Source organism: Lissotriton helveticus, chromosome 7 (assembly GCF_964261635.1).
Source record: "Lissotriton helveticus chromosome 7, aLisHel1.1, whole genome shotgun sequence".
Taxonomy (NCBI): domain Eukaryota; kingdom Metazoa; phylum Chordata; class Amphibia; order Caudata; family Salamandridae; genus Lissotriton; species Lissotriton helveticus.
Genome location: NC_136068.1, coordinates 518145257 through 518172124, shown reverse-complemented (window position 1 = coordinate 518172124; position 26868 = coordinate 518145257). Strand labels below are relative to the sequence as shown.

At 45.7% G+C, this 26868-nt stretch overlaps 1 protein-coding gene across 1 annotated transcript in view; it reads right to left on the bottom strand.

Moving 5' to 3' along the window:
- LOC144769134 (transmembrane protease serine 9-like) overlaps positions 1 to 26868 on the bottom strand; it is a 103419-nt gene that overhangs the window by 1400 nt on the left and 75151 nt on the right. Inside the window, exon 8 of the mRNA XM_078653144.1 lies at positions 23377 to 23546. Coding sequence (XP_078509270.1) covers positions 23377 to 23546 — 170 coding nt within the window. The remainder of the gene's footprint in view (positions 1 to 23376; positions 23547 to 26868) is intronic.

Here is a 26868-nt window from a genome sequence, read left to right as displayed (position 1 = left end):
GTTTTTCCTGTATACATCTCTGGATCCTGTATCTACTTAACTGTTTGTTACATTGTATATACTCTGTTTCTTGCTTGTTGCTTTTTGCATTTTTATGTGTAGCCTGTTTGCTATTTTTACAGTATATGCTTTTTGTATCTATTCTGGTTCATAATTTTTCCTTTTTATATTTTTATGTTTAATTTGTTTACTATTTGTACAATGCTCGTATACCCAGACTGGTCATGTTCACGATATATAAAACTCCTCGAACAAACAAAAGTGGCCAAATATCTGCTTCAGATCTTTGAAGTTTGGTAAGCCTCCACCACCAATATCCCGTGTTGAACTGTTGCTGATCTTAATTGGTCTCTCTCTCTGAAATTGTACGCTGCATGGACAGTCACTAGTGGCTCTTTTAACCCTGTTAACATGACACAGATACTGTTGTAGGTTGTGGGTTACTTGGACAATTTTACTGTACTTTCAGCTACATTGATAAAACTATTTTACTAGTCCCACCACACCACCAGCACTCTGAGAAACTAGGGCACAGAGCTGATGTATCATAGTCAATGTAATGCTTTGTAGCATTCTGTCTTTCATGTCTGCCCTACTGGCTAACTGAAGTGAACTGGCACTCTAATAAACATGAAAGCTTACAAAGTCTGCGGAGACACCCAGATCTTCCCCCCCAGGATAACATTGGCCAAAGGGTTCCATGTTATTTATTGTGTAGTGCCACTGGGCTTAAGACACAGCCCCAAACACAATTATAGTGTCAGCACTATAATTGTGGATGGGATTGTGTCTTAAACCTGGAGGGTCATAGGGCCTTTTCTGTGTGTGTGCCTTTTCAATTTACCTGCATTATAACTGCATTATTTTCCTACATGAAATTAAATGACCTGTTCTTTTTCATAGTTACAGCTCTGAGCGCACTTTTTGGGGCATATTTACAAGCCCCTATCGCAACAGGAATGTCACTTTTAGTGACGTTCTCGTGGTGACATGGGCTTCGCCTTATTTACAAGGCAGCATTAAGCCACTTAACGGTGCCTTGTAATAAAGGCACCCTTTCACGCTGTACTTAGCGTGAAAGGGGCGGGGAATGGGTGTTGTGGTGGGTGTTGATTTTGATGCTGCCCCTTTTCTACAAGGGTGGCGTAAATATTTGGCATTGCCAAAATTAGGACCAGGGAAAACCTGGTCTTACCTTGGCGAAACGAGGAGTCCTAACTTTACTACTACTAAATGCATTCTGTGAATACCAAAAGTAGTAAGTTTAGGATTTTATCTCAGATTCGTTCTGTGAATCTGCCCCTTAGTAGCTTGGCACTTTAGGACTGAGGAGCTTCTCAAGTAAGTGGTACAAATCCATTGAGCATAGCATTATCTGCACTATTGGCACTAAGGGTGTTGTAGAAATTATAGATTCAGTCTTATTCTTTTGTTCTGCATACCATTTGCCTGGGAAAAGATGGATTCACCCAGTATGCCTTTCTTTGGGATTTAGAAATTTTAGACCCGCTTTAAGAATATTACATACAGACACTTTCCCTGTCATTGTGTGTGCACTGAGTACATTGGATGTGTGTGGACCACGAGGAAAAGCACAGGCGTGGGTTTGGAATGTTTATTATAATTAGTAGTTTCCGTTGACCTATATTAATTGTATGTTTTGATTTTATCCTATATTTAAAGTTTTAATCTGTCGAGATATTTCACATTTTTACTGTATACTATCTTATGCTGTGTTTTTTATGGGCTTATGGCTATAAGCCCCTAGTATATGGTGTATAAAGTGCACTCAGGTCTTGGACATTAAATTGGCACTTGTGGAATGCAGCACCTACTGTGCCTTTCCACTACAGTTCAAGCGTAGTTTCAGGCCCCCCTGTGTAGCCTGACCGTAGCAGTGTAAAAACTGCAATTCTACCTGCCAAAACAACCCTTATGACAGGTGAAAACCTTCCTTTTCAATATTAGTAGAAGTCACCCCTATGTAAGCATTGTAGCACTGAAGGCAGGGTGCATGGTTTTAAGAGTAGGACATGTAGAAATGTAATGTTAACAAGTCCCTACAGTGACTAGCATCCAAAAGTTGTTTTCACTGTAAGAAGGCTGGCCCATAAAGGCACATTGGGAAGCAATATTAAATATGAATACTGTTTTCGGAATTGTGAGACCTAGAAAAATTATTACACAACTATTTGTGATAGTTATTAAAAACCCAATTCAATGGTTAAGTCCGATTTTTAACAAATATTAAGAAGTACATTTTAGAAAGTTACCTTTTCCTTGCCTGAAGTTCCTTGAGGCTAATTTGCATTGACTCTCCAGCTTATCCCAGCAAGTGATTAGCCTGGGGGCCTTAGAAGTGTGCTCCTGTGGGTGATTGGGACTGAAAAGACTAGGCCAAAAGGTAAAATCTTTACCCAGGATTAACCTGGTTGGTGTATCCAACCTGTATCCAACCTGTACTCTGTTGTGGTCTGCCTCAATTCGCACCCAGATATTGATCTATTGCAACCACTGACTATCATTGGTGCTTTGTGCATCTTGGCACTATTCTTAATTAAAACGCTCAAAATTTACATCTCTGGTTTTCAGAGCTTAATTTGAGCTGGCACTCATTTTTGTGGACCGGCATATATTTTCCCATATCAGACATTTACCGAGAGTGAGAGTGGGAAAACTGCACAAAAAGCAGAAAGACAGAGGAAGAGAATTATGGAAAAACAGGGAGAAAGCAGGAACCTGCATGAGTGTGATAAATGGATAGGTAGTGTCTGGTAGTGGATTAAAGGGGCATGAGGTGGATTTAAGACAATGCTGCCTTGATATTTGGCACATGGACATTCAATTTCACCGGACCGCAGGCTTACGAGCAGAGCTTTGCGCACCGGCACAAATTAAGCACTGACAGTTCTCCGTATTGGATTTTTGTAATTTTGGTGTCATTCTGAATATTAAATTGGACTCTGTCTAATTCATTTTGGGATTTTTATGGTTTTACATTTTGAGTGTGTTACTATTTTAGTACTGCATAAATACTTTACACATTGCCATGAGTTAAGGATGTCTACTCTGTGCCATAGCTACTCAGGTTGAGCTCAGGTTAATTTAGGGACTTTGCAGGTTCATCTTGACAAGGGTTGTGATTGGTCCCTGAGAAGAATAGTTACACAACCCAATTAAAAAATATTATTTCTTACAAGTTGGAATGTACCACCAGTGTGTGGGCCTTGCTTGCTTCTGAGTGTTCTCCATATAGTAGGATCGATTAGCTTAATAAGGGTGCTACCAGGATATGCCTTCTATCCCTTGGTGATAAATACCACAGAGTATCCTGTGGTGGCTCAATTGGTCTAAGCGGATTGAAGCACTGTCACTCCCAGGATGATGCGATATAGCACCCCCTGGTGGCTTAGCAGTGCACAATATAAGCCTTGCTCCTCCTACCAGCCTGCATATTGTGCTCCCTTGATGGCTTAACTCTGCTCCCAATGTGCTGGTCTTCCGTTGCTCCTGTGACCCTCACTGATGCACGTCAGTGTCGGTTGCTACTTATGATGCAGTCCACTCCTAATGGTGGGAATTACCTGCATGCATAACTGCATATATTCTTACACACATCAAACTGCATCACACTAATTCTTATGCGCAACATTTTTTCGCACCATGCTTATTCCACGTCTTAAAATCTCATGCACCTCATCCAACTTATCCTGCATAGAGCTAACTACAATCATTAGCCTTTCAACCCAGCAATCCTAAGGACACCAAGAAACTCCAAGCAAATGAGAGGGATCCAAACCCTTACTTGGGGTATGAAGTGCTCTGTAAATGATAAATGTGGTTTAGCTACATACTCGGCTACCCAGAAAGTGCTTTGGAACTAGCAAGGGTAGGTAAGCTCTAAGAAAATACCAAAATACCTGTGTCTTAGCAGTCTCTTTTCAGGTTAATTCACCCTATGCAGCTAATGCACATTACAAGCCTGCTCCTCTTCTTCGCCCACATCCTCTCAATATTTTCCATTTATTAATGCCAATTAAAAATAACAACACAACTTCAAGTTTGAAGATTGATCAAACTCAGCCCAGTGCCTCTGCCTCCAACACCTCTTTCCTTGGCGTATCCTATATCAATCAAACCTATAGGAGGTCTCAATAATTCCTTCCTTCAATTAACTGCGACCAGAGAGTCGAAAATATGAAATATAGCATACATTCTCCTGGTTTCAATTGTAGAGGATGAAATATATTAAGAGGTAAAACATAGTTAATTTTGGAGGACCAGAATTCAAAAACACCATTACTAACTGCCTTGACAAACAGGGATACCTCGAAACATGTGTTGGCTGGTTTTGGATATGAGGCAGTTTAGATATTGTACCACATATATTTAACCAAATGGATTAATGAATAAAGGACCATCGGAGTATGGCATTTTCATAAATCTTGGACATAGTTTGGATTTTTCATTAAAATAGGATATGATTAACAATAAGGGAAATACACAAGGCAGGTGCAAGGATTGGTGTTGCCCTAGGCAAAGTAATAGTTTGGCCTCCTTTCCACCCCCCCCCCCACACTGTTACAGGGGGCTCCATTTTTGCAATGTGGTATTCTCTCTTGGTGCCACTATTGGAGGCCACCTTCTTTTGTTTAATTGTCCTTCAGCTGACCCCATGCATACACCTTCCTTTAAAGGATAATAGGCCAGTTTACAGTGGTATCTTAGGACACGAAAGAGTTTTTTACATTGTAATGTGTGGCTCATAGAGAGCCTCGATCATTAATTACAGCGTTTAAATCTCATAACTCACTGCTATGACATTCGTAACGATAATTGAGGGGGCCCCCATGCCAGGTACGTGGAGGGGCCCCCTCCGGACTCTATTAGGAGCTCTCTGGCCGAAGTGCAGTGCTGAGGGGGCCCTCTTGAGCTTGAGGGCCCCCCGCACTGCGGGGGATGAGTGGGCCTGTGTTACGCCCCTGCATAGCATCAGATGATAACAAACCAGTTACCCGCTGTTGTGATGTCATAAAGGCCTTCCAGGCCAGGCTGATGGCTGAGAGCCTGTCGGCACAGCGTTCCTTACCTGCTTTGACTGAAATCAGAAAGCACAGCTGCAGGAGGGGGAAGGAATGCAAGAAAGGTGGTGGCTGTAGGTCAAGGATGACAGGTAAGTTTTTTTTAACCTTTGCGACAGGGTAACATAACAGAGGACGTGTTATGTATGGCTCCCCCATTCTCCTCTGCCACTGCATAGCAGTTGAAAGCAGGGGCTGATGATTTTGGGGGCGATATAAAACATAAAATTATAGACGCGTAAAAAGTGAATCACGGGGATGTTTTTCACCTCAGGGTTATATATAGCTCCCCCATGACTCCTGTGCCACTGCATATTAGTTGAAAGCAGGGGCTGATGATTTTGGGGGCCATATATAGCATCAAAATATAGACAGGTAAAAAGTGAATCACAGGGATGTTTTTCACCTCAGGGTTATGTATGGCTCCCCCATTACTCCTCTGCCATTGCATAGCAGTTGAAAGCAGGGGCTGATGATTTTGGGGGCCATATGTAGCATCAAATTATAGACAGGTAAAAAGTGAATCACAGGGATGTTTTTCATCTCAGGGTTCTGAGTGACATCATAGACAACTCGATCTTCTACCCATCTATAATTCTGTATGCAACCATTTATCGAGAAAGGTTGAAGAGGTTTTGTAATTGCTAATTTAATCAGCTGAAAGAGTAGCTAGCTCACCTGAGAGAGCGTTTTTGTACACACATGTTTACATCTGGCGGAATACCCGTATTCTGCTGCAGCGCTACAACATGCCAGGGAATTTCAAGATTTTTTTCAAAACGCTAAAGAATTCTCAGCATTCTAAAGTAATTATCTTGAAATCTAAAAAGAAAAATGCAGTTCAGACTTAAAAAGACCTGATAGACAACAGCCACAGGGAATTATAGAAGCCGGATCAGACATGGCCCTACTGCTGATTTTGTTCGTTCAAATACACTGGAAGTCCCTAACACTAATTTTATATGCTTGCTGTGTATGGGCCCTATGGGGTCCGCTTTACTAAAATGTCTGGGGTAGTGAATGTAAGACTGTGCCCTGTTGCCACAGATGACATCACAGGCTTGACCCATTGTCCCAGCTGTAGTGCTTCAACTGCCTCGTATATGCTGGATAACAGTTGGGAAGAGCCAGGAATGCAAATAAGAGACAGTAAAGGTGTTCTGTTCCTTCCACTGCCTTCATGACGCCTGTTACGAGGGACAGCAAGTCAGGACCAGGAGTACAAAGTGGCAGCCGCCGACCCTGACTACCCCTAAGAGGGGCTTGGGGGGGTGCCGACCATCGGGAGGTCCCCCTCCCGGGCTGTTTGGGAGGGCTTCGAGGGGGGAGGGGGTCTTTCCTCTTTCCAGAACTTTCTGGTGGTTTCTTTTGGGCTTGTTTTAGTAGGTTTTTAGTTTGCCCAATCCATAAGCCTCCTTGACTCCTCCCCTCCGCCACCATTTTGGGTTTGGTGACCTGGTGGCTGGAGGCTTGTGAATTTTGTCAGGTTTTGTGAGGTGATATATTGATTGATATATATTTAACTTTATAGTTAATTGTATTATTATTCGTTATCGCATTATGGAGGATCATCGCGTTTTGGAGGCTCTGCGACTTTTATCGGAGGCCGGCCGCATGGATCTTGTGATCGGGGGTCCACTGGCGCCGGCGCGTCCTTCGTGCCAGGCCTCAGCTGGGGTGGCGGCGGTGGTGGCGGCCTGCTCGTCGCCCAAGAAACTGCGATCTCAGGGGGTAAGTGAGCGGGGCCGCTCCCGGACTCGGAAGGCGGCCACGTCGTCGTCAAAGGCACGGGCGGGCAATGTGGCAGTAGCGGTTGATGCGCGTAACCCCCCGGTTTCAGGACCGGGGTCGCGTCATTGCCCCAGGCGCTTGGGAGCGCATATGCAAGCGCTGGGGTCGATGCAGGTGTGGCTATGCGGGCGGTTTCCCCGGCGGCTGTTCGCGGCCGGGGAGGTCAAAAGAGTAGCGCTAAGCGCTCGTCTTCGCTGACACATGGGGCGCGGCAGGAAGGAGGGTGTGACGAGGCCCCCCAGCGCAGCGCGCGCAGAGGCACGTTTTCGTTTGGTGAAGGAAGGCAGGGTTTGGTGGTAGGCGGGGAGAATGTTTCCTCTCAGTACTTGGCTCCTGCTAGCTCGCATTTGGACCAGACGTTATTGGACGCCATGAATGTGGCAGTCCATGATGATTCTTGTGATGCTTTAGGCCAGGTTACAGGCAATATGGATATTACCCATGAGGCAGGGGCATTTGAGGGGGCACGTTGGGTACAGAGCCCCTTGCTGTTTTCTGGCCCTCCTTCAGAGCACAAGGAAGCGGTGTCTGTGTTGGGGAGCTCGAGAGGGGAGGGGGAGTGGGCTCAAGTTGGGGAAGGGGGTGTCAGTGCGGGGGATGTTGTTGAGGTGGGGGTTTCTAGGCCGGGGGCTGGTGGGCAGGTAGTGGATTTCTATGAGGATGTTGCATTCTGTGATGTTGAAGGTGAGGTTTTACAGGGGGAGTTTGGCTCCATTTCTCGTGTTGATTGGGATGTGGGGCACAGTGAGGCTTTTCATGGTAGGGGTTTTGGTAGGGGTAGGGGTGTGAGTGACAGAGTTGTGGTGGGAGACAGGGGTTCTTCTGGGTCTGGTTTTTATTCAATGGGTGTGAGACAGGTACCGGTTGGGGACTCCACAGCAGTAAATTTATCTGAGGCGTGGCATAATGTTTCTCATGTTGGTTTTCGGATGTGGTTCCTGATTCTTTTTCACAGCATGGTAGGGGTTTTGGGAGGGCGTCTTCAGAGGCTGTTTCTGGTTTTGCAGGGGGTATGGTGGGCTCCCAATTTGAGGGCCATCCTTGTGGTGGGGAGCGTATTGGAAGGGGGCACTCTCTTGGGAGAGGGATGCAGAAAAAGATTGGGGAGAGGTATTTGTCTGGGAGTACTGCAGGTGGAGTGTTTTCATCGGGGGTGGCACAAACAGGACTGGTTTCGAGTGATGATGAGGATGTGGTGCGGGATTCCCCGGTGAAGAGGGCGCCTTTGAGGAGTGCAGGTAGGGTTTTGTCTCTTGACAGGTCGCAGGCTAGGTCGGTTGATCCATTTTTGTTGCAGCAGACTAGGGTTGGCACGGGTTTTGTTATGAGGGGCCCCAGCACACCAGTCCAAACCTTTTCTTTTCAGGTAGTGGATCAATTCGGCGGTCCAGACTCGGTAGGGCGCGGTCCAGTCCAATTGCGCCGAGGTGGAGTGAGGAGGGAGCCTAGCGTGGCGATCTCTATTCCACCGAGGGAGCCCGTCGCGGTCAGCACACGAAGGGACTGCGCACCCTCGCTGGCCCCAACGAATAGCAGGTCTAGGTGGTCAGCCTTGCCGTCGGCTATGGAGCTACAGAGTCAGCACGGGGGAAGGTACAGGCGTGTACAGTCTGCTCCCCCTCCAGGAAACCGTTCTATTCCTTTTGAGGTTACTACTTCAAATGACGGGTTAGGTAAGACCCGAGGTGTTGTGGCACATGACAATTTGGGGCTTCTGGAGATGGAGCCGGTGGTATTGGATTATGACGATGATACTCCCGAGGAAGGAGAACTGTGTGAAGGGGCGGAGGGGGAGTCCTCTCATGTGTCCCGTAGTGTTTTACAGGTGTCGTCATTTGCAGAAAAATCACGGGAGAGACAAGAGCATGGCACATCCAGTAGGGTTCCTCGAGGAAGGACCAGGGTAGAATTCTCTGCGCCACGGAAGGAGGTGTCAACGGCGATTCATTTAGAGCCTGGTGAGAGAGCACTTACACAGGCCAAACCAAACATGGTGTCTGTGGGGACAGGAGTGGAGGGGGTCGGGGGGTGGAGAGGGTAGATTGTATAAAAGGGAGATATGTAAAGGATGCAGGTGTGGGTGCAGAGGCCAGTTTTGGTTTAGTTGAAGGTAAGACTGAAAGTGGTACCAATACGGATGTTATAGAGGGAGTTAAAGACCCTCTTCACAGTAAGGAGTTGAAAATTAAAAAACTGCCATATATGGGAGTCACGAAGCCGTTGGGCGCTCATCTTATGTTGGCAACGAAAGAGCGTATTTGGAAGGGTGAGTATGTGGAGATTCTGAAGCTCCTCCACAGGGAAGTTAGGTCTAAAGAGGGCTCAAAGGAGGACGAATATGAGCTAGCAAAACGTCCCAAAGTACCACTGACGATTGAGAATTGGACTGCGGCTTTTCTCATTTACGCAAGCGTTTATTGTGAGAAATTTCCTGAGCGCAGCGTGTCTATATTTAAATATATGGATGTGATTCGGAAAGCGCAGCTCACGGGTGGTGGATATGCTTGGGCCCAGTATGATGAGGAATTCAGGGCTAGGATGGCATGGGACTCGGAAGCAAAGTGGGGTGAACTGGATACCGATCTATGGCAACATACGATGGGGGCCGCCTCTGGGGGCAAGACCATTTTCACGGCCAGTGGTCTTCCTTTAATTTATCAGCCCTTTCAAGGAAAGCCCACCCGGGGAGGGGTGGGGAGTGGTTCAGGCTCACACTCAGGAAATGGGGCTTGCTGGGATTTTAATAAAGGATTGTGCACTAGAGAGTATTGCAAATATAGGCATGAGTGCTCGGGCTGTGGACGGCGACACCCTTTGTCTAAGTGCTGGGGGCCCAGGCCCGGAGGGTCCCAACAGGGGAATCAAGCAGGTTCAAGTACGTCAGGGTCTTCACAACAGTTTAGAGGGGGACGGGGAGGTAGGGGCGCGCAGGGTTCTGGGCCAAAGGGCTCATACACCAGTTAGGCTTCCTCAGTTACAACGGGCCCTTCAGGAGTATGAGAACGCAGCGGTTAAGCAGAAGTTATTGGAGGGGTTTCAATTTGGTTTTCGTTTAGGTTACCTGGGGCCAAGGGAGAGGCGATGGGCTGACAACTTAAAGTCAGCTTTCGAACATAAGGCAGTGGTGTGAGATAAATTGCTTAAAGAAGTGCGTGAAGGTCGGATGGCAGGCCCTTTTCATGACTGGCCGATCCAGAATTTGATTGTGTCACCAATTGGTGTGGTCCCTAAAAAGGAGCAGGGACAGTTTAGACTTATCCAGCATTTATCATGGCCGGAGGGCTCCTCTGTGAATGATTTCATTGATGAGGAAGCGGCTTCGGTGTCGTACTCCTCAGTTGACGTGGCCATATCACTTGTTGTGACCGCGGGCGCAGCTGCAGAAATGGCTAAGTGCGATATTAAGTCTGCTTTCTGGCTGCTTCCAGTCCATCCAGATGATTGGTGTCTTCTGGGTATCCATTTTGAAGGTAAATGGTACGTGGACAAAGCATTGCCGATGGGCTGTTCCATGTCCTGCGCTCTTTTTGAATGTTTCAGCACTTTTTTACAGTGGCATTTCACACACCAGTCCGGTCACTCCCTGGTCACACACTACCTAGATGATTTCTTTTTTGTGGGTTCCCCGGGCTCCGCGGAGTGCCAGGCAGCTCTGGACACGTTTCATGGGCTCATGGAGGAACTAGGTGTGCCCTTGGCTCCTGAGAAGACTGTGGGCCCTGCCACAGTATTATCATTTCTAGGCATTGAAATCGATTCTGTAACAATGCAGGCTCGTCTGCCGGAAGATAAGAAGGCGAAAATGCTGGAACTGTTGAATGATATGTTGTTGAAGCAGAAGGTGCAGGTGAAAGAGATTCAAGTGTTGTTAGGACACCTTAATTTTGCATGCAGAGTGGTGAGGGCGGGACGGACTTTTTGTCGGAGGTTGGGCAGGGCTTTAGCTGGCAGACACTTGCCTCACCATCGTGTGCGGCTGTCGGCAGGAGTCAAAGAGGATCTGAGAATGTGGACAGTTTTCCTTGCCTCTTTTCATGGTGTGCCTTTGGTCAGAGACATGGATTTTTAATGGGATGTCCAGATGTTTTCTGATGCGGCGGGCAGTGAAGGTTTCGGCCTTTATTGGAATGGGAGATGGTGTGCGGAGAGATGGCCTGAAGAATGGTTGAATGGTGGCAGGAGTATAACATTTCTGGAGCTTTTCCCTTTGCTGGTGGCTTTGTCTTTGTGGGGTGCGGATTTGGCACACAAGAAAGTACTTTTCCGTGTGGACAACATGGCAGTAGTAGACATTGTCAACCGGTAGTCAGCCAGAGATGAGCAGGTTCTGAAGCTTATGCGAGTCTTTGTGTTAGGTTGTTTGAAGCATGATATTGCATTTCGAGCCTTGCACATTCCTGGTGTGGACAATGACATAGCGGATGCTTTGTCTCGTTCACAGTGGGGGAGATTCCGTGGATTGGCCAGGCAGGCGGACAGATCACCGACCCCGATGCCCACTCATCTGTGGCAAGTAGGCAACAGCGGGTATTACAACTGGTGGTAGGTTCTTTGTCTCTGTCTACGCGTTCGGCATATTCATTGGCCAGGAAGGAATTTTTGGAGTCAGGGGCGTCCAGGCGGGAGGAGTTGTGGCGCCGTTCTGAAGATGTGATTCAATTTAGTTTACACCTTATGGATAAAGGCTTGTCCAGAGTAACCATTGCAGGCAGGCTAGCAGGGATATCCTTCATGGGTAAACTTTTTGGGGGTTATTCCCCTTCAGCTGGTGAGATTGGCAGGAGAATGCTGGAGGGTTGGGTCAGGGAACGGGGAGGTTCCTCAATGTCTAGAGCTGCTTTGTCTAGGCAGACATTGGCCGGGTATTAGTTGCCCTGCCTTCTGTTTGTAGCGATGATTTTGAATCTTGTTTGTTTTCCATGTTAATGGCATTCATGTTTTTTGGAGCTTTTCGTGTTTCAGAATTGTTGGGGTCTAAGGATAAAGGGGGCATCTGTTGGAGAGATGTTTTTTGCTCTGAAGAGGGTGTTCATGTGTGGCTTTCGTCTTCCAAGACTGATCAACGGAAGGTGGGCAAAGGGGTGTGGTTGGAAGCTCGTTCTCCTAAGATTACATGTCCGTTGAGATTAGCTCGGCGCTGGCGCACTTTATCAAGGGGTTCTGACGGTGATTTGGTTTTTCAGCACATTACCAAAGCTCCGGTTACGGCATATCAACTGCGCATGGTTTTGCGTAAAGCGCTGAAGCATATTGGTTTGGATGGGGACAGCTTTGGAACACATTCTTTTCGTATTGGTGCGGCAACAGAGGCACATAATAGGGGATGGTCTGATGAAGTTGGGCCGATGGTCATCTAAGTGCTTTCAGCGTTATGTGCGGGGAACTGCGGGGGAGGCGCATGCGTCATCCTCTTTTCCTTGAGCATTCACTTTTTTCTTTTTTGCAGGTTCTGTGGCGGGGCCTTGATCCCAAGCGATGACAGTGTGGATTGTGGGCCATTCTTTCGTCAAGTGGGCCCGTGTACAGGCTGCACAAAGTTACTTCGGAGAAATGTTGGGATTTAACAATAAAATGTTTAATATTGTTTGGAAGGGGAAGGGGGGGATGCTGTGGAAGGAGTTACTTCCGTGCCTGAATAGGAGTTTGGTTGGGAATTGTTGCCCGGATATTTTGGTGATCCACTTAGGCGAAAACGATCTTTGTGCAACGAAGGGGGTTGTGCTGTTGCGGGCCATGAAGAAGGATTTACTCTCCATTAAGGAACTTTGGGCTGGTTGCCATGTTTTTTGGACCGAATTGATACCCCGCAGGATTTGGCGTGGAGCGGTGAATCCGAGAGCAGTGGACAGGGCTAGAAAGAAGGTGAATACTGAGGTCTCTCGTTTTTGCCGCCAGCTGGGTTTTGGGAGACTTTCACACAGAGAGATTCGTTTTGAGTCAGTGGAGTTTTTTAGGGGAGATGGAGTCCATCTTTCCAGAATCAGCATGGATTTATATTTGTTAGAATTACTTGAGGTTTTGGTGAGGTCTTTGGCTCTGCAGCGTTGAAGGTTTCTTGTATTCTTGTTTTCCCTTTTTTCCTATTGGGGGGCAGAAAGGGGGGATGAGGGGGGCTCGTGTTGCCCTTCCCCCTCCCCTCCTTCCTGGGTGGCGGGGTCTAGTTGTTTTTGGGCAGTTGGTGTCAGAATTTTGGTTAATTGCTGTTTAGGTTTGTGTTAGCACAGGGAAGGATAAGTTGGTCATTGATTGGATGATCATATGTTTTTGAGGGTTTGACAGAGATGAAGGGGCAGGCAGGTGATTGGTTGAGGATGGGCCTGATATGGGTAAGTTCGGGATTGATATGATGACGTTATGTTTATTAATGATGATGTAATTTTGTATAATGTTGATATAATGTTTTAAATGTTGTATTGCATGGGTGGGGGTGGGGTTAGAAATATTTTAGGGGAGGGGGTGGCAGCGGAGGTCAGGTTTATTTATTTATTTAGTGAGGTCTAGTTCTGGAAGGGTTTGCCGAGGTTTATGATTTTGTAATGTGCACCTGTTCCTAATAAAGCGGCCTTTTCCACAACTCAGCTTCTGGTCTGCTTTCCCCCCCCCCTCGACCTCCCTCCCAAGGGGGACTTGGGGGTGGGTGCCGACCATCGGGAGGTCCCCCTCCCGGGCTGTTTGGGAGGGCTTCGAGGGGGGAGGGGGTCTTTCCTCTCTCCAGAACTTTCTGGTGGTTTCTTTTGGGCTTGTTTTAGTAGGTTTTTAGTTTGCCCAATCCATAAGCCTCCTTGACTCCTCCCCTCCGCCACCATTTTGGGTTTGGTGACCTGGTGGCTGGAGGCTTGTGAATTTTGTCCCTCCCTCCCCCCCTGATTTCAAAATGTTTGTATTTTCGGTTCTTTTCCCCTCCTTTTACTTTTATTGTTTAAGGCGTTGTTGTTTGGAACAGGGGTGCAAGGGGTTGTTTCGAAATTGTATTTTGTCACTGGGGACAGGTGCAGTGCGGGGTCTAGTTGTTTTTGGGCAGTTGGTGTCAGAATTTGGTTAATTGCTGTTTAGGTTTGTGTTAGCACAGGGAAGGATAAGTTGGTCATTGATTGGATGATCATATGTTTTTGAGGGTTTGACAGAGATGAAGGGGCAGGCAGGTGATTGGTTGAGGATGGGCCTGGTATGGGTAAGTTCGGGATTGATATGATGACGTTATGTTTATTAATGATGATGTAATTTTGTATAATGTTGATATAATGTTTTAAATGCTGTATTGCATGGGTGGGGGTGGGGCCAGAAAGATTTTAGGGGAGGGGGTGGCAGCGGGGGTCAGGTTTATTTATTTATTTAGTGAGGTCTAGTTCTGGAAGGCGTTGCCGAGGTTTATGATTTTGTAATGTGCACCTGTTCCTAATAAAGCGGCCTTTTCCACAACTCAGTTTCTGGTCTGCTTCCCCCCCCCCCCCCCTCGACCTCCCTCCCAATTGACGTCCATGATGCTCCAGTAACGTCGTTTCCCGCCTTTCACTAGTGTTTTAGCAAGTGCTTCAATTCTGAGCCGCACCCACAGCGGCACCATATTAGGCGGGGCATCTCGCGCCTCGTACCAAAACTGACATTGTCTGTAAATCTCAGTATTGGACATTTGAAGTGTGTGTAATTCAGATGAGTAAAACATTAATTAGTTTATGGCAGGAATTTCAATTCTGAACCTCGAATTATAATTCAACTTGTTTGCTCTTTAGACAGCAGAGCTAATCCTCAAATTACCATACCTCACATTCTCAGATTCAGCACATATGAGAGCTACCCTTAGGACACATGTGACTCGTCAAGGTTTTGGAGGAGCCATATCACCTAGGTTTTACTGACCTCACCAGACTTATTTGCATATAGCCAGGTTCTGAGCTGGGATGGTGCAGTGAGCTAAAAAACGGTGATGGATCAAGCCCTGATCTTTGGACTGGGTAAGAGTAGTCTGCTTAATTCAGACACTCTGTTCATCACCACCCCCTTTTCTGAATCATTTTGTCCACCATAAGCGTGGAAGGGTATACTCAGATGTGAGTCCCTTGCTCATTGCACCATCAGGATTCAAGCAAGCCGGGCCGACGACGGCTGAAATGCCAGAAACCGGTCCCCGGAAGCTTGTTTCCTTCCCAGTATAAGAATTGGCTTGGTACTAGTTTGGTTTGCCCTGTTCCCATCATGCACTGGGACAGGAACAGACTAATTTGCATATAGCCAGGTTCTGAGCTGGGATGGTGCAGTGAGCTAAAAAACGGTGATGGATCAAGCCCTGATCTTTGGACTGGGTAAGAGTGGTCTGCTTAATTCAGACACTCTGTTCATCACCACCCCCTTTTCTGAATCATTTTGTCCACCATAAGCGTGAAAGGGTATACTCAGATGTGAGTTCCTTGCTCATTGCACCATCAGGATTCAAGCAAGCTGGGCCGTCGACGGCTGAAATGCCAGAAACCGGTCCCCGGAAGCTTGTTTCCTTCCCAGTATAAGAATTGGCTTGGTAGTTTGGTTTGCCCTGTTCCCATCATGCACTGGGACAGGAACAGACTAATTTGCATATAGCCAGGTTCTGAGCTGGGATGGTGCAGTGAGTTAAAAAACGGTGATGGATCAAGCCCTGATCTTTGGACTGGGTAAGAGTGGTCTGCTTAATTCAGACACTCTGTTCATCACCACCCCCTTTTCTGAATCATTTACTGACCTCACAGTCTCACACGTTAAACAGCAGAGCTACCCTTTATGTTACAAGGTCCGGCTTCACCTTCGCAAAAATCATGTTTTTGCAATAGGATGCAGCAATAGAGCACCAAATCACACCAAAACATACCTTTTAACCCTTCAACCCACGACAGAAAGGCTGAGTGAGAAAAGGATGCGCTCTGCACACCAGAAGAACCCCAGAACAGGTTCAAGTACTCCTCTCTGATTGTCACGGCATTGTTTATGAGAGGCCCTTCTCTATAGAAAACCCTTTCCACCTAGCTCAAACAATTCCCTAATCAAGTTCATAAAACTACCACAAATCTAATCTTAAATGTAACAAGCTTAGGCAAAGCCAATAAGTCTCACCCATTAGACCTATTGACTTTGCCAATGTTGTACACCATTGTAAAAAAGTTAAAAACTGAATATTTTTCAAGCAAATGCTTATTGTCTATGCTGTACAGCAAAAAAAAATGTGATGACGTGAGACATGCATGAGCGCACGCGCATCATAATGTGATGCATCAGCGGCATTCAGTAGCTGTGTGCATGTGTGATGACGTATGTGCACATGCATCGCCATGGATGTGTGCACTTACTGAATTGAGTAGCAACATTTTTTCTTTTTTATATTTGCAGATCCAAGATGGCGAATGCCACTTGTGCAGTAAATGCAAAAATGAATTTTCACTTGCAGAGAGTGCTTTTTTGAAAACAGAGTGGCCTGGCTGCACATAGGAGTTTTCCAGGCCCCCCAAAAATGTAAAAAGACCTAGTTTAAAAGTAGAAAAGAGGGTAGTGAAGCAAAGAAGGGGCAGGTGGGGGTAGACGCCCAGGGGATAAAACGACGAGCCAACGGCCATGGGAGGGAGATAAATAAAATGTATAAAAAGCTAAGATAGTGAGAGAAGAAAGCAATACGTTGCATGTGCTGGGCAGTGGTATGAAACGGAGAAAGCAGCAGACAAGAGAGAGAGAGAGCGAGTAGGGGGATTGGGGAGAAACAAGAAGCATGGAGGGGAAGGTATTTGAGTAGAAGTAGCACATGAGGGAGAGAGCTAGAAAACACATGCAATCTGGTTGAGTCCTTAAATAAGGATTCAAGTCAACCAGTCAAAAGGATGTTAACCCATCCCATGCTCGTGACGGAACCGTTCCGTCATGAACCTCGGGTAGGCTGTGCTGGTGACGGAACGGTTCCGTCACGGCCCGCTCGCCGCGCCTGCGCGGCGCGAATTCCGCGCCTGCCCTGACGTTCTATGGGCGGGCGGGTTCGTGACGGAACCGTTCCGTCACAAGCACAGCTCACCTTAGAGGCGTGACGGAGCGGTTCCGTCACGAGCACGGGACCGCCGCGCGGCCCCGCCTCCCCTTTAGCGCTGCGGCGGAATAGCCGCTGCAGCGAAGGGGTTAAAGAAGCTGTACTCCAAGGGATGGAAAAACACAAGGGGCCTAGTTCACAAAGGTAATCTTACACTTTTGAGCAAGGTTACTGTTTTTCAGTATTCACAAACTATGATGTAATAGTAACTTTAAGACAGCAGAGACTCCGTCGTTGGGGTGGAGAACCCTGCACATAAAAAAATAGAATAGGCCTATCCCATCTTTGTATGTGCAGAATTCTCTATCGTAAAGTTACTATTAAAGCACAGCTTGAGAATGCTGAAAAAGAGTAAACTTATTCAAAAGTGTTGCCTTTGTGAATCGGGCCCAGTATGAGGAAGGCAAGCCAGCGAATATGAAGCAAGTAAATGAGAGTGACAATAAAGTCAACTAATGGGATGCAATAGGCGGGCTCTAAGCACTTTGTACGTTTTTGCAATGAATAAGAGATCTTTTGCAAATAGACATCTAAAAGCTGTCAGTAGGCGGGCTCTAAAATTGCCCGTTTTTAGGTCTCGCCTGTCGATGCGCATGCGCATCGAGCTTGCGAGCCTATTGCGGCTTATACAAGCTTTAACTAAGAAGCAAGGAATCGTGGCGATTCCTTGCAGTGCCCGTGACTTTTAAGCTCAATGCGCATGTGCATTGAGCTTAAAAGCGCGTGCACAGCCGCCCGCATTCCTCCGACACCTTTGAAGTGAAGCTTAGCTTCACTTCAAAGGCCCGGCTTCTTCACACCCACATGCCGCTCTGCCCCGCTCAGCCCCCTCCCCTGAGTCATCCTGCCTGCCCAGACTTCTCCTCCCCCCTAATTACATCCCGCTTTCACTTGTTTGTATTTACATCATGTTGATTTATGTGCAACATAAGTTTTATCACATTACTCGAGGCTTCGTGACGCTAAATGCGCTGACCAGCATTGCAATATTAGACCTTTCTTTTCTTTTTAGCTCCGGCCGACATATGCTGCGTGTTTTTTACAGCTACTTTACACGGCAGGGATGCACCTTCTTGTCGATGGCCCTCGGTCTGCCAACAGTTTGCCTCTTGCTTTGTTCGTACCGCACAAGTGGAAGGTTCAGTCTGATGAGTTTTTGCCCACTTGGCACAGCCACGAGTACAGTCTTTCTTATCGACGGCGCCACCATTTACAACTCATCAATAGCGCCTCAAGCTGCTCACTCTCCTTCTCCCCCACCCCCCACCCCATCCGACTTGTTTTTCTTTTAACTGTACCCCAACCGAAACGGACTCAGAAGGATGAAAGGCTTTTGCATGCGACTACCCAACTCATGCGAGCACCCCCCCAGTTCTTCCTGCGCCCCGCCGATTACCACCCCCCCCCCCCGCATTCCTTCACTTCCATTGAACCACGCAGCCCGGGACACAATCCCCCTGCACCCATCCCCCTTTAGCCTCCTCCCGAGCCATGCGATCCTCCCCACGTCCCTCACTCATCCAAATTTGAACCCAACCCCGCTTACTGAAACTTCAGCTTCTCTCCCCACTCTCCACCACAAGCCCCCGCTAGCACATCGATCACGGGGGTGAAATATTCAGTTCACACTATTTATTTTGCTGATATCTTCGTTTTCTTAGGTGCAAACCGCGTGCGCATTATAAACACTTTTTATTTGTCCTCTCTTTTGTGTGTTCTGTTACATTATATCTTTCCTTCCACTGTTATCTCCCTCGACTTACATGCGAAGCAAGCGCCCGTCACAAACAGGCTGTCTAGTCTCTCTTTAGTTTGCTGGCGCCATTCAATTCACACTATTTGTTTTTCTGCCATCTCCTTCTACTTACATGCAAAGCGAGTGCGTACTTCAAACACTTTGTATGGCCTCTGTTTAGTCTGCTGTCTACATTAAAATCACACTTGAATTTTAGGTTACCTTCATTTGCTAGTATACACATCGGGCGTGTATTACAAACAGTTGTATATTATATGTAGCTTTTGCAAGCACAAGTGATGTTGTTTACCTATATCTTAATGTCGATTAGAGCTGCTTATCATTAAAATATATAAAACCATTGATAGTATAAGGCATTTATTTTTTATATTTTTCTATGAATCGTCATGTGTAATATAAAACAAACTGATGTGTATAAACACATGCGCTCAGTGTTACAGTAGCGGACCATATTAATGCGATCTTCCTTGGTCTAATTTTTGCTGAGGCGGTTAAATAGGGTACTCTGTGGCAAAGGACCTTTGTTTTATATATCTTCCGCTTTTATTGTATCAGCATGGGGTCTGGCTTGTTAAAAGAACCATAACAAGAGCTGAGCCATACAAAGATGTTGCGCGTAAATCGGGGAACACTTGTCATGTAAACATACGAGAAAGATCATTCAAAATTAAAAAAGTTATTTATTTTTTAGCATTAGAATTTTATTTTGATGGACATTTATTGAAAGAAATTGTTTCAAATATGAAGCCTTCAAGATAACCCCTGTACTCTAAAAACATTGCCACGCAACGCCACTCACCCACGCAACGCCACTCACCCACGCAACGCCACTCACCCACGCAACGCCACTCACCCACGCAACGCCACTCACCCATGCAACGCCACTCACCCACGCAACGCCACTCACCCACGCAACGCCACTCACCCACGCAACGCCACTCACCCACGCAACGCCACTCACCCAGGCAACGCCACTCACCCACGCAATGCCACTCACCCACGCAACGCCACTCACCCACGCAACGCCACTCACCCACGCAACGCCACTCAGCCACGCAACGCCACTCAGCCACGCAACGCCACTCAGCCACGCAACGCCACTCAGCCACGCAACGCCACTCAGCCACGCAACGCCACTCAGCCACGCAACGCCACTCAGCCACGCAACGCCACTCAGCCACTCAGCCACGCAACGCCACTCAGCCACGCAACGCCACTCAGCCACGCAACGCCACTCATCCATTTGCAAAACGAAAAATGTCAAACTCTTCTATTGCGAGACCTATTGCATTTTCAATGCTTGTTTATAAAGTGTGCAGTACTTGGGTCAATTTTATGTGAGAATTCACAGTTTTTAAACTGATAAGGGAACTAATGCACAAAAACAACAAGTGAAGTGGCACAAATGACCTTATCAGGAGATGGTGGAGTGAGGAATTAGGTTCTAGGTTGCTTAGTCAGCAATTTGACTAGTAGAGCACATCTCCTCTTTCAAAGAGCCTTAGTGAATATATAGCCAAAATGTCAGCAATCTGTGTTCAGGTTACAGCTCCATTCAAAGTCCTGTACTCGGTGAACCGCCATGATAACCCAACAGTAGGGTTCACCAAAAGAAGTCCAAATAATCAATCAATACACTGCAATGCTTTGGATATGGCCTCACAACCCTGCTGCTTTTCTTTTCACTGAAATGTCTTCCTCTTCTTCAACGCCCTGTCTTACAGGCACATGCATCATTGTTGGCTTTTGCAATTCCTTAATTGTGATTTTTAAGGAATTGCAATTAAGGAATCGCAAAACCCTATCCCCCACATGCATCAATCTACGATTTTGCATTTCTTAAGTAGCGAAAATTAAGGAATCGCTATTTAGGAATTGCAAAATCCTATGCATCAAGAAATCCTAAAAGTTTTTAGGATTTCTTAATTTTCGGAAATTGCGATTCCTTAATTGCAAATCGCAATTAAGGAATGGCATTACATTGATTCCTAAATCAATGCCGTTTTGCATTTTTTTTTTTGCACTCGCAATTTGTTGATGCATTGCAAGGGTGCAGAGGGGGGTCCAAAGGACCCCCCACTGCACCCCTGAAATGTATTTTCAAGTGCATGTTTCACACACACATGTCCTAAGGACATGTGTAACATGCAAGTTTAAAAAATGCATTTTTTTGCTTTTTTTAAAATGTTCGCAAATTAACACGAGGGTCAACCTCGTGTTAATTTGCACTTCCAATTTCAAAATTCGCAATTTAAAAAAAAATGATGCATTGCATTTAAGGAATCGCACAAATGCGATTCCTTAATTGCATTTGCATTTTTAAGAAATGCAAAAAATAGCGAATTTTGACACTCTGTTTGATGCATCCCAAAAACGTATTTAGGAAGTGCAAACGGCCGAATTTACCGATTCGCACCGTTTGCACTTCCTAAATAGGTTGATGCATGTGGGGGCAGGCATGTAGAAATTGCTGAAAAAATAGCGATTTCTAACCATTCCTTAATTTCGATTCGCAATTTGCGAATCACAATAAAGGAATACCTCCCCATTCATTCCTATGGGCCCTGAGGCCCATAGGAATGAATGGGAAGACATTCTCAATTTGCGAATCTCAATTAGAGAATCGCAAATTGAAAATGCAATTTCAAGGGTGCCAGGGTGTCAAAATGACACCCTGTTGCACCCCTGTAATTGATCTGTGCACATATGTTGCGCACACACATGCCCTAAGGGCATGTGTGTGCACAACATGAAACTTTGAAAAATGCACAAAAGTGCATTTTTCAAAGTTTTTGCAAATTACCATGAAGTTCAACTTCATGGTAATTTGCTACTCCTATTAGCGAAATCGCTAATTTTTTTACTTTGATGCATTGCATTTAAGGAATCTCAATTTGGGATTCCTTAACTGCAATTGCAATTTAAGGAATCTCAATTTAGAGATTCCTTAAATTGCGATTTTTGTATTTGGAATGATGCATCCCAAATGCAAAAATACTGGTCGCAAAGGGGCAGATTCTGAGAATCTGCCCGTTTGCGACCGGTTTTTAGCTTGATGCTGTTAGTGTCTTATTTGTTTTTTCTATTAATGTTTATTGACACCTCCTCAGTCCTCAAGATAACAGTGATGGGTCATATGGATCCCCACAGAATGCAGAAAGACGGTCACCCACTCACTCATCACCAGCAGACTCGACTACGACTATGTACTCTACGCTGGCGTCACCTAAAAACAGCTCATGAAATGACAGAACGTTGAAAGCGTCACAGACAGACTGGTCGTCGACATCCCTGGCCGCAGCCACATCACGCAACACCTCCAAAGGAAGATCTCTCAATTTTTCTCCTTTTCCTCGTGAAAACAGGCAATTGTGGCCCTTTTGCTGTCCAGATTGGACTACTGTAATGCTCTCTACTTGGGTATCAACAAGGGACTCGTGCATCGACTACAGCTGGTGCAGAACACTGCTGCCAGGCTGGTGATGGGCCTTCCCAAATACCACTCAGTTTCGGATACTACCAGGGGATGTATGACGTTACAACGCATGCTTTTACCACGCATGCTGTTACAACGCGGTTCTTACAACGCATACCATTACAACGCATAGCGCTTTGGGGTGCTGGATAGTGAATAGTTTAATTTACTATTCCAACTCCAGTCCCTGTGGACACTAGGGAAGGTGTTGGATAGTAAATTAAATCTATTCCCTATCCTAGAGCGCCCCCCAGCGCAATGAGTTGTAATGGTTTTCGTTGTAAAATCTGCGTTGTAATAGCACTGCGTGGTAAAAAATGCGTTGTAAAGGATGTTTCCCCTATCAGTAAGCCGCACTGGCTCCCTCTTGGCCAGAGAATCCTATTTCAAGCCCTTTGCCTCGCTCACAAGGCTTTCAAAAATATTGGGTCGGAAGTCATCAAAAGGTTCTTTTGAAGATATGTCCCTACCAAGCAGTTAAGATCCGCCAGCAAGAATCTGCTGGTAGTTCCGAGTTTCAGGAAAGTAAGATGGGGGATAGAGCCTTTTCTCTTGCTGCGGCCAAACTCTGGAATTCCCTTCCTTCCTCAATCTCTGTACTGGAACCTCATTCTTTCTTCCGTAAAGCTCTGAAGACTTGGCTTTTCACCCTTTCAACACTGTGAGCCTTATACACTATCGTCCGCAGTGCCTTAACGCCTCTGGGCAAAGTTTGCGCTTTACAAAGCTAATAGTCATTCATTCATTCAACAACTCCACTGGATGCTAGTCAACAAGAGAATCACCTTCAAACTCCTCACACGTGCCTAAAAAGCTCTCCACGACAAAGGACCAGCTTACCTGAACTCCCACCTCACATTCCACGTGCCCGACATATAACTCCATTCCACCCAACATGCCCTAGCCTCCGTCCCCAGGATCTACAAGACCAGAACTGGAGGAAGTTCATTCTCCTACCTCGCCGTGAAGACCTGGAACACCCAGTCCCTCCGCCTCTAGAAATCCTCCTCACTGACCCCATTCAAGAAGGACTTCAAGATCTGGCTCTTCAAATGATCCTCTACCCAGAGTGACCAGCAGCACCCACCTTGCGCCAAGAGACTCTCAAAGGTGAGTAGCCGCACTTTATAAGCCCCTGATTGAATGATTGTGAACCTGGGTGTACTGCATTGCTCCCTGTTTAGCAGTTAGTTCATGGACTGCCCCCTTTTTGTTTTATTCAAATCTGGTATCTTACCTGGCATGAGTCCCTTTGCCCTTGCGGATACCCAGCGCAGATCATGTCGTACTTGATGAACTGGTACTTCTGGCTCACCCCTGAGCCTGTGTGGTACATGTTGTTGCAGGTTGTAGGGTCGATGATGGGGAGCTGCACCTCCTGCAGAGTCTGTGGTGATGAGAGGCTGACTGTGAAAGATAAAGATAAATATTATTCTTTTCATCAGACCTCAACGTTATTATTTTTTTAACTTCCATTTTGTGTCAATTCTTGTTAGGACTTGTCCACGGACGGACTGGTTTTCTGTTGGAGACCTATTGTTTCCAATACATTACATGTCCTCGGAGTGGGCTTTGGGTCAGCTCCTTGCTCATGATTGGATGAATTTGCTGTCTGTATAATGTCCCTGCTCTTCGTTCCACGATAGTCCACTCTATTTTTTAGTTTGCTCTGCTCAGAAACACTTTGTTCTCACTGTGTTTTGATTGGATGAGTATCCTACAACTACTGGCATAAATGGGACTATTTTACATTTGAAGAGTACAATAAAATATGACACTTTTTGTCAGATTCACATAACTCAAAAATGCATTTAAAAAACAAAACAATCCATTTTTAAATTAAAGCTATAGGGTTCATTTGGAGTTTGACGAACAGTTCTGCTAAACTCAAGGGCCACCCAGTTCATTTAGAGTCGGCCGGACCATTATGTTACATGTCTTACATCGAGGGCCTGACAGACATGAAGCCATTATATCTCAGGCCATCCGCCCTACTTAGGGCAGATGGTCTGAGGTACGTTTTCCTGTTCGAGGCTGCCAGGAAATGTCTGGTAGTCCTGAAAACTTACAAGGTGCCAGGGTCATTAGGTTTTTTTGTTTTTCAGAAACAAACTCCTGCTTTGGGAGTGTGTTTTTGAGAAACACAACCGTTTTCTCAGAGGCTGCCTGGAACGTGGTGGTTGCTCAGCAAACTTTCAGTGACTCCAGAGGTGCTGGAAGCACAGGAGATTCTCTGAAGGCATAAAGATTTCCACCAAACAGCCAGAGATCTCTAAATATGGCAGGTTGCAGTCCCCCAGAGCAGTGTAGTACATCCCTTTCCTTCACTGCCCTGGCAGAATGGAGTACAGCCTCCAGAGGTCTAAATGCCCCAAGGCACACTGTGCATGTGATGGAGTGTCATTGCTAAGGGCAGGCTCTGTGCATTTAGTGGGCTCATGCAGCACCATTAAACACTAAATATAAGTTTATGTTACAACCCCTTACGGCTCCCTTTGCAGCAGTTTTACTGTTGCTTTTAACACCCAACAACTCCTGCCCTTCCCAATGCACATCCACAGCCCCTGGCTGTTTCTGTTTCATGATACTTGCCTTAGTTATGAGCATTTATGTGATTCTACGGCTGTGTCCTTTTTAGCATAATTATGGATCTGCAACATTTGCCACATAATACATCATCTGTTGCATAATCTGAAAATTTTAAGAAGCAAAGCTTTGTCTAGCTCAAATGAATCAAACGTTACTAAAAATATGACTTGTGCTCGCTCCTATGGGAAAGCCCTTCTCCAAGATTAACTTGTCTTCTTTGAGTTGCTTAATTCTGTGTTGGTTGTTAAATTGTTAATAATGAGATGGAATTTTTGTCTAAGTAGTAAAAATTACAAAATAATCAAGTTCTACCATAAAACAATGTATAACATTATGCAGCATAATTTGACTTTTTTCCTGCATTATTTAGTCAAGCCTGCTGCATAATTTGGTGCTCCCCTGCCACATAATTCCTGTGACCCTGGTTATGAGTATGCCAGAGCCAGCTAGGAGGTGCTTAACTGCCTTGGTATTAAGGACCGCCGTGTGCTTGTCTTTTTGTCACAGCTGGATATCCAGCGGGTGGGCCAGGGTGCAGTAAAAACGTGTGGGTGCTAAGCTGCTTTGAAGAGATTTTTTAGGCCTTTCCCAGTTTACATTGTTGTCACTGGATAAAAGACACACATTTTTCTCGAGGCACTTTGCTCAGGGCAATAATCATGTTATATCAAATGTCAACATTAAGCTGGCTCCACTCTGAATAATCAAATACACCCACTAAATTTCTATGAGTTCAGTGTCCATATAATGTCAACAAAAAAATTGCTCAGCACATTTGGTTACATTCATAGTGAGGATGGATCAGGCATCTTTGCACAAAGGTGAAAGGGTCAGGTGGCATCAATCATACACCGTTTCCTTCATATACATGTACAATACTACAACCATCTCTGTGACTAGTTCGGTCCATCATACCATACGTGTCCCTCACCCGTGGATCTTCCCTGTCAGTACCTTACTACCTTTTGGCTACAAATGATAGCAACATTGTATCCCATACACATGCAATCAGACATCTGTACAAACCCTGTTTCTCTTCTCTGGTTAGTGCCATGATTTTAGCCCACATCTGTTCTGGTTTCTGCCATCTGCAGCAGATTTCACTAACTTTGAAATAGCCCTCGCTAGGCATTAATGGTGCTAAATCTGGAAATCTATTGACAGCCTTTATTTGGGGTTGTACATGGAATAGCCCTACCAAGCCATACCATATGAACAGGCTATCCTTTTTTAGGCATAAAAGTATAACAACTGATACAACCCCACCAATAGGGAAGCAGCTCTCGTTGGTAAAGACATATAAACAACTGCACAACCACAACTAAAATGCCATTTGAAGACAGGAACGTGAGAGAGAATGAGTCATTTTTATTTCTTTCTGGAGGTGCAACACAATTCAACTTTGTTGATCAATGTAACAGCAAGAAAAATGTGTGTAAGATTATTCTGCTTGAGTTTTGTTGTTTCAAATATTGTTTCTTCTTCCTTTTGTTTCCTCCAAATATGTGTGCTTGGGTTAAAAGTGCAGGATGTAGAAGCATGTTTTAGGTCTGACCTAATTATTTTATACACTGTAGAGAATCTGAGAATACTTTGGCATTCTTTAATTTTTTCACTGACTAGTGAAATGGCTGGTGCACAAGAATTGAGGCCAATAAGTACTATCACATTTACCCATAGACACAGAACATGTACAACCTTGGCCCCCTTTTCTACCAAGTCCGGATTGATGGCAGGTCAACTGTCAAAAATCCCAGGATTTAAACTGTCAATGCAAGGTGCTGTGACAGGTACCCTTGAAAAGAATTATGTAACCATGCACATGGGATAGTGGTAAAAACATGACACAAGACTTTCCACACACCAACAAAATTCATAGCTGGAAGGTGTCTCATTGTTATGTGTGATAACTTCAGATAATATGGGCTTTTTACTCAACCGCACTTTACTGCTGGGGCTTATGACTCCATAGTTGAAATGTTAACTGCAAAATGTCAAGTGCTAGAATACAATTTGATATCTGTTATAAGGTCAGGACTGACTTAAAGTGAAACACTTTCAATGGGGACACTTGGCAGCTATAAATGTCAACATAACAACAGCCCAGCATTTCTTTGTAACACGTATGCCTTTTGGGCGC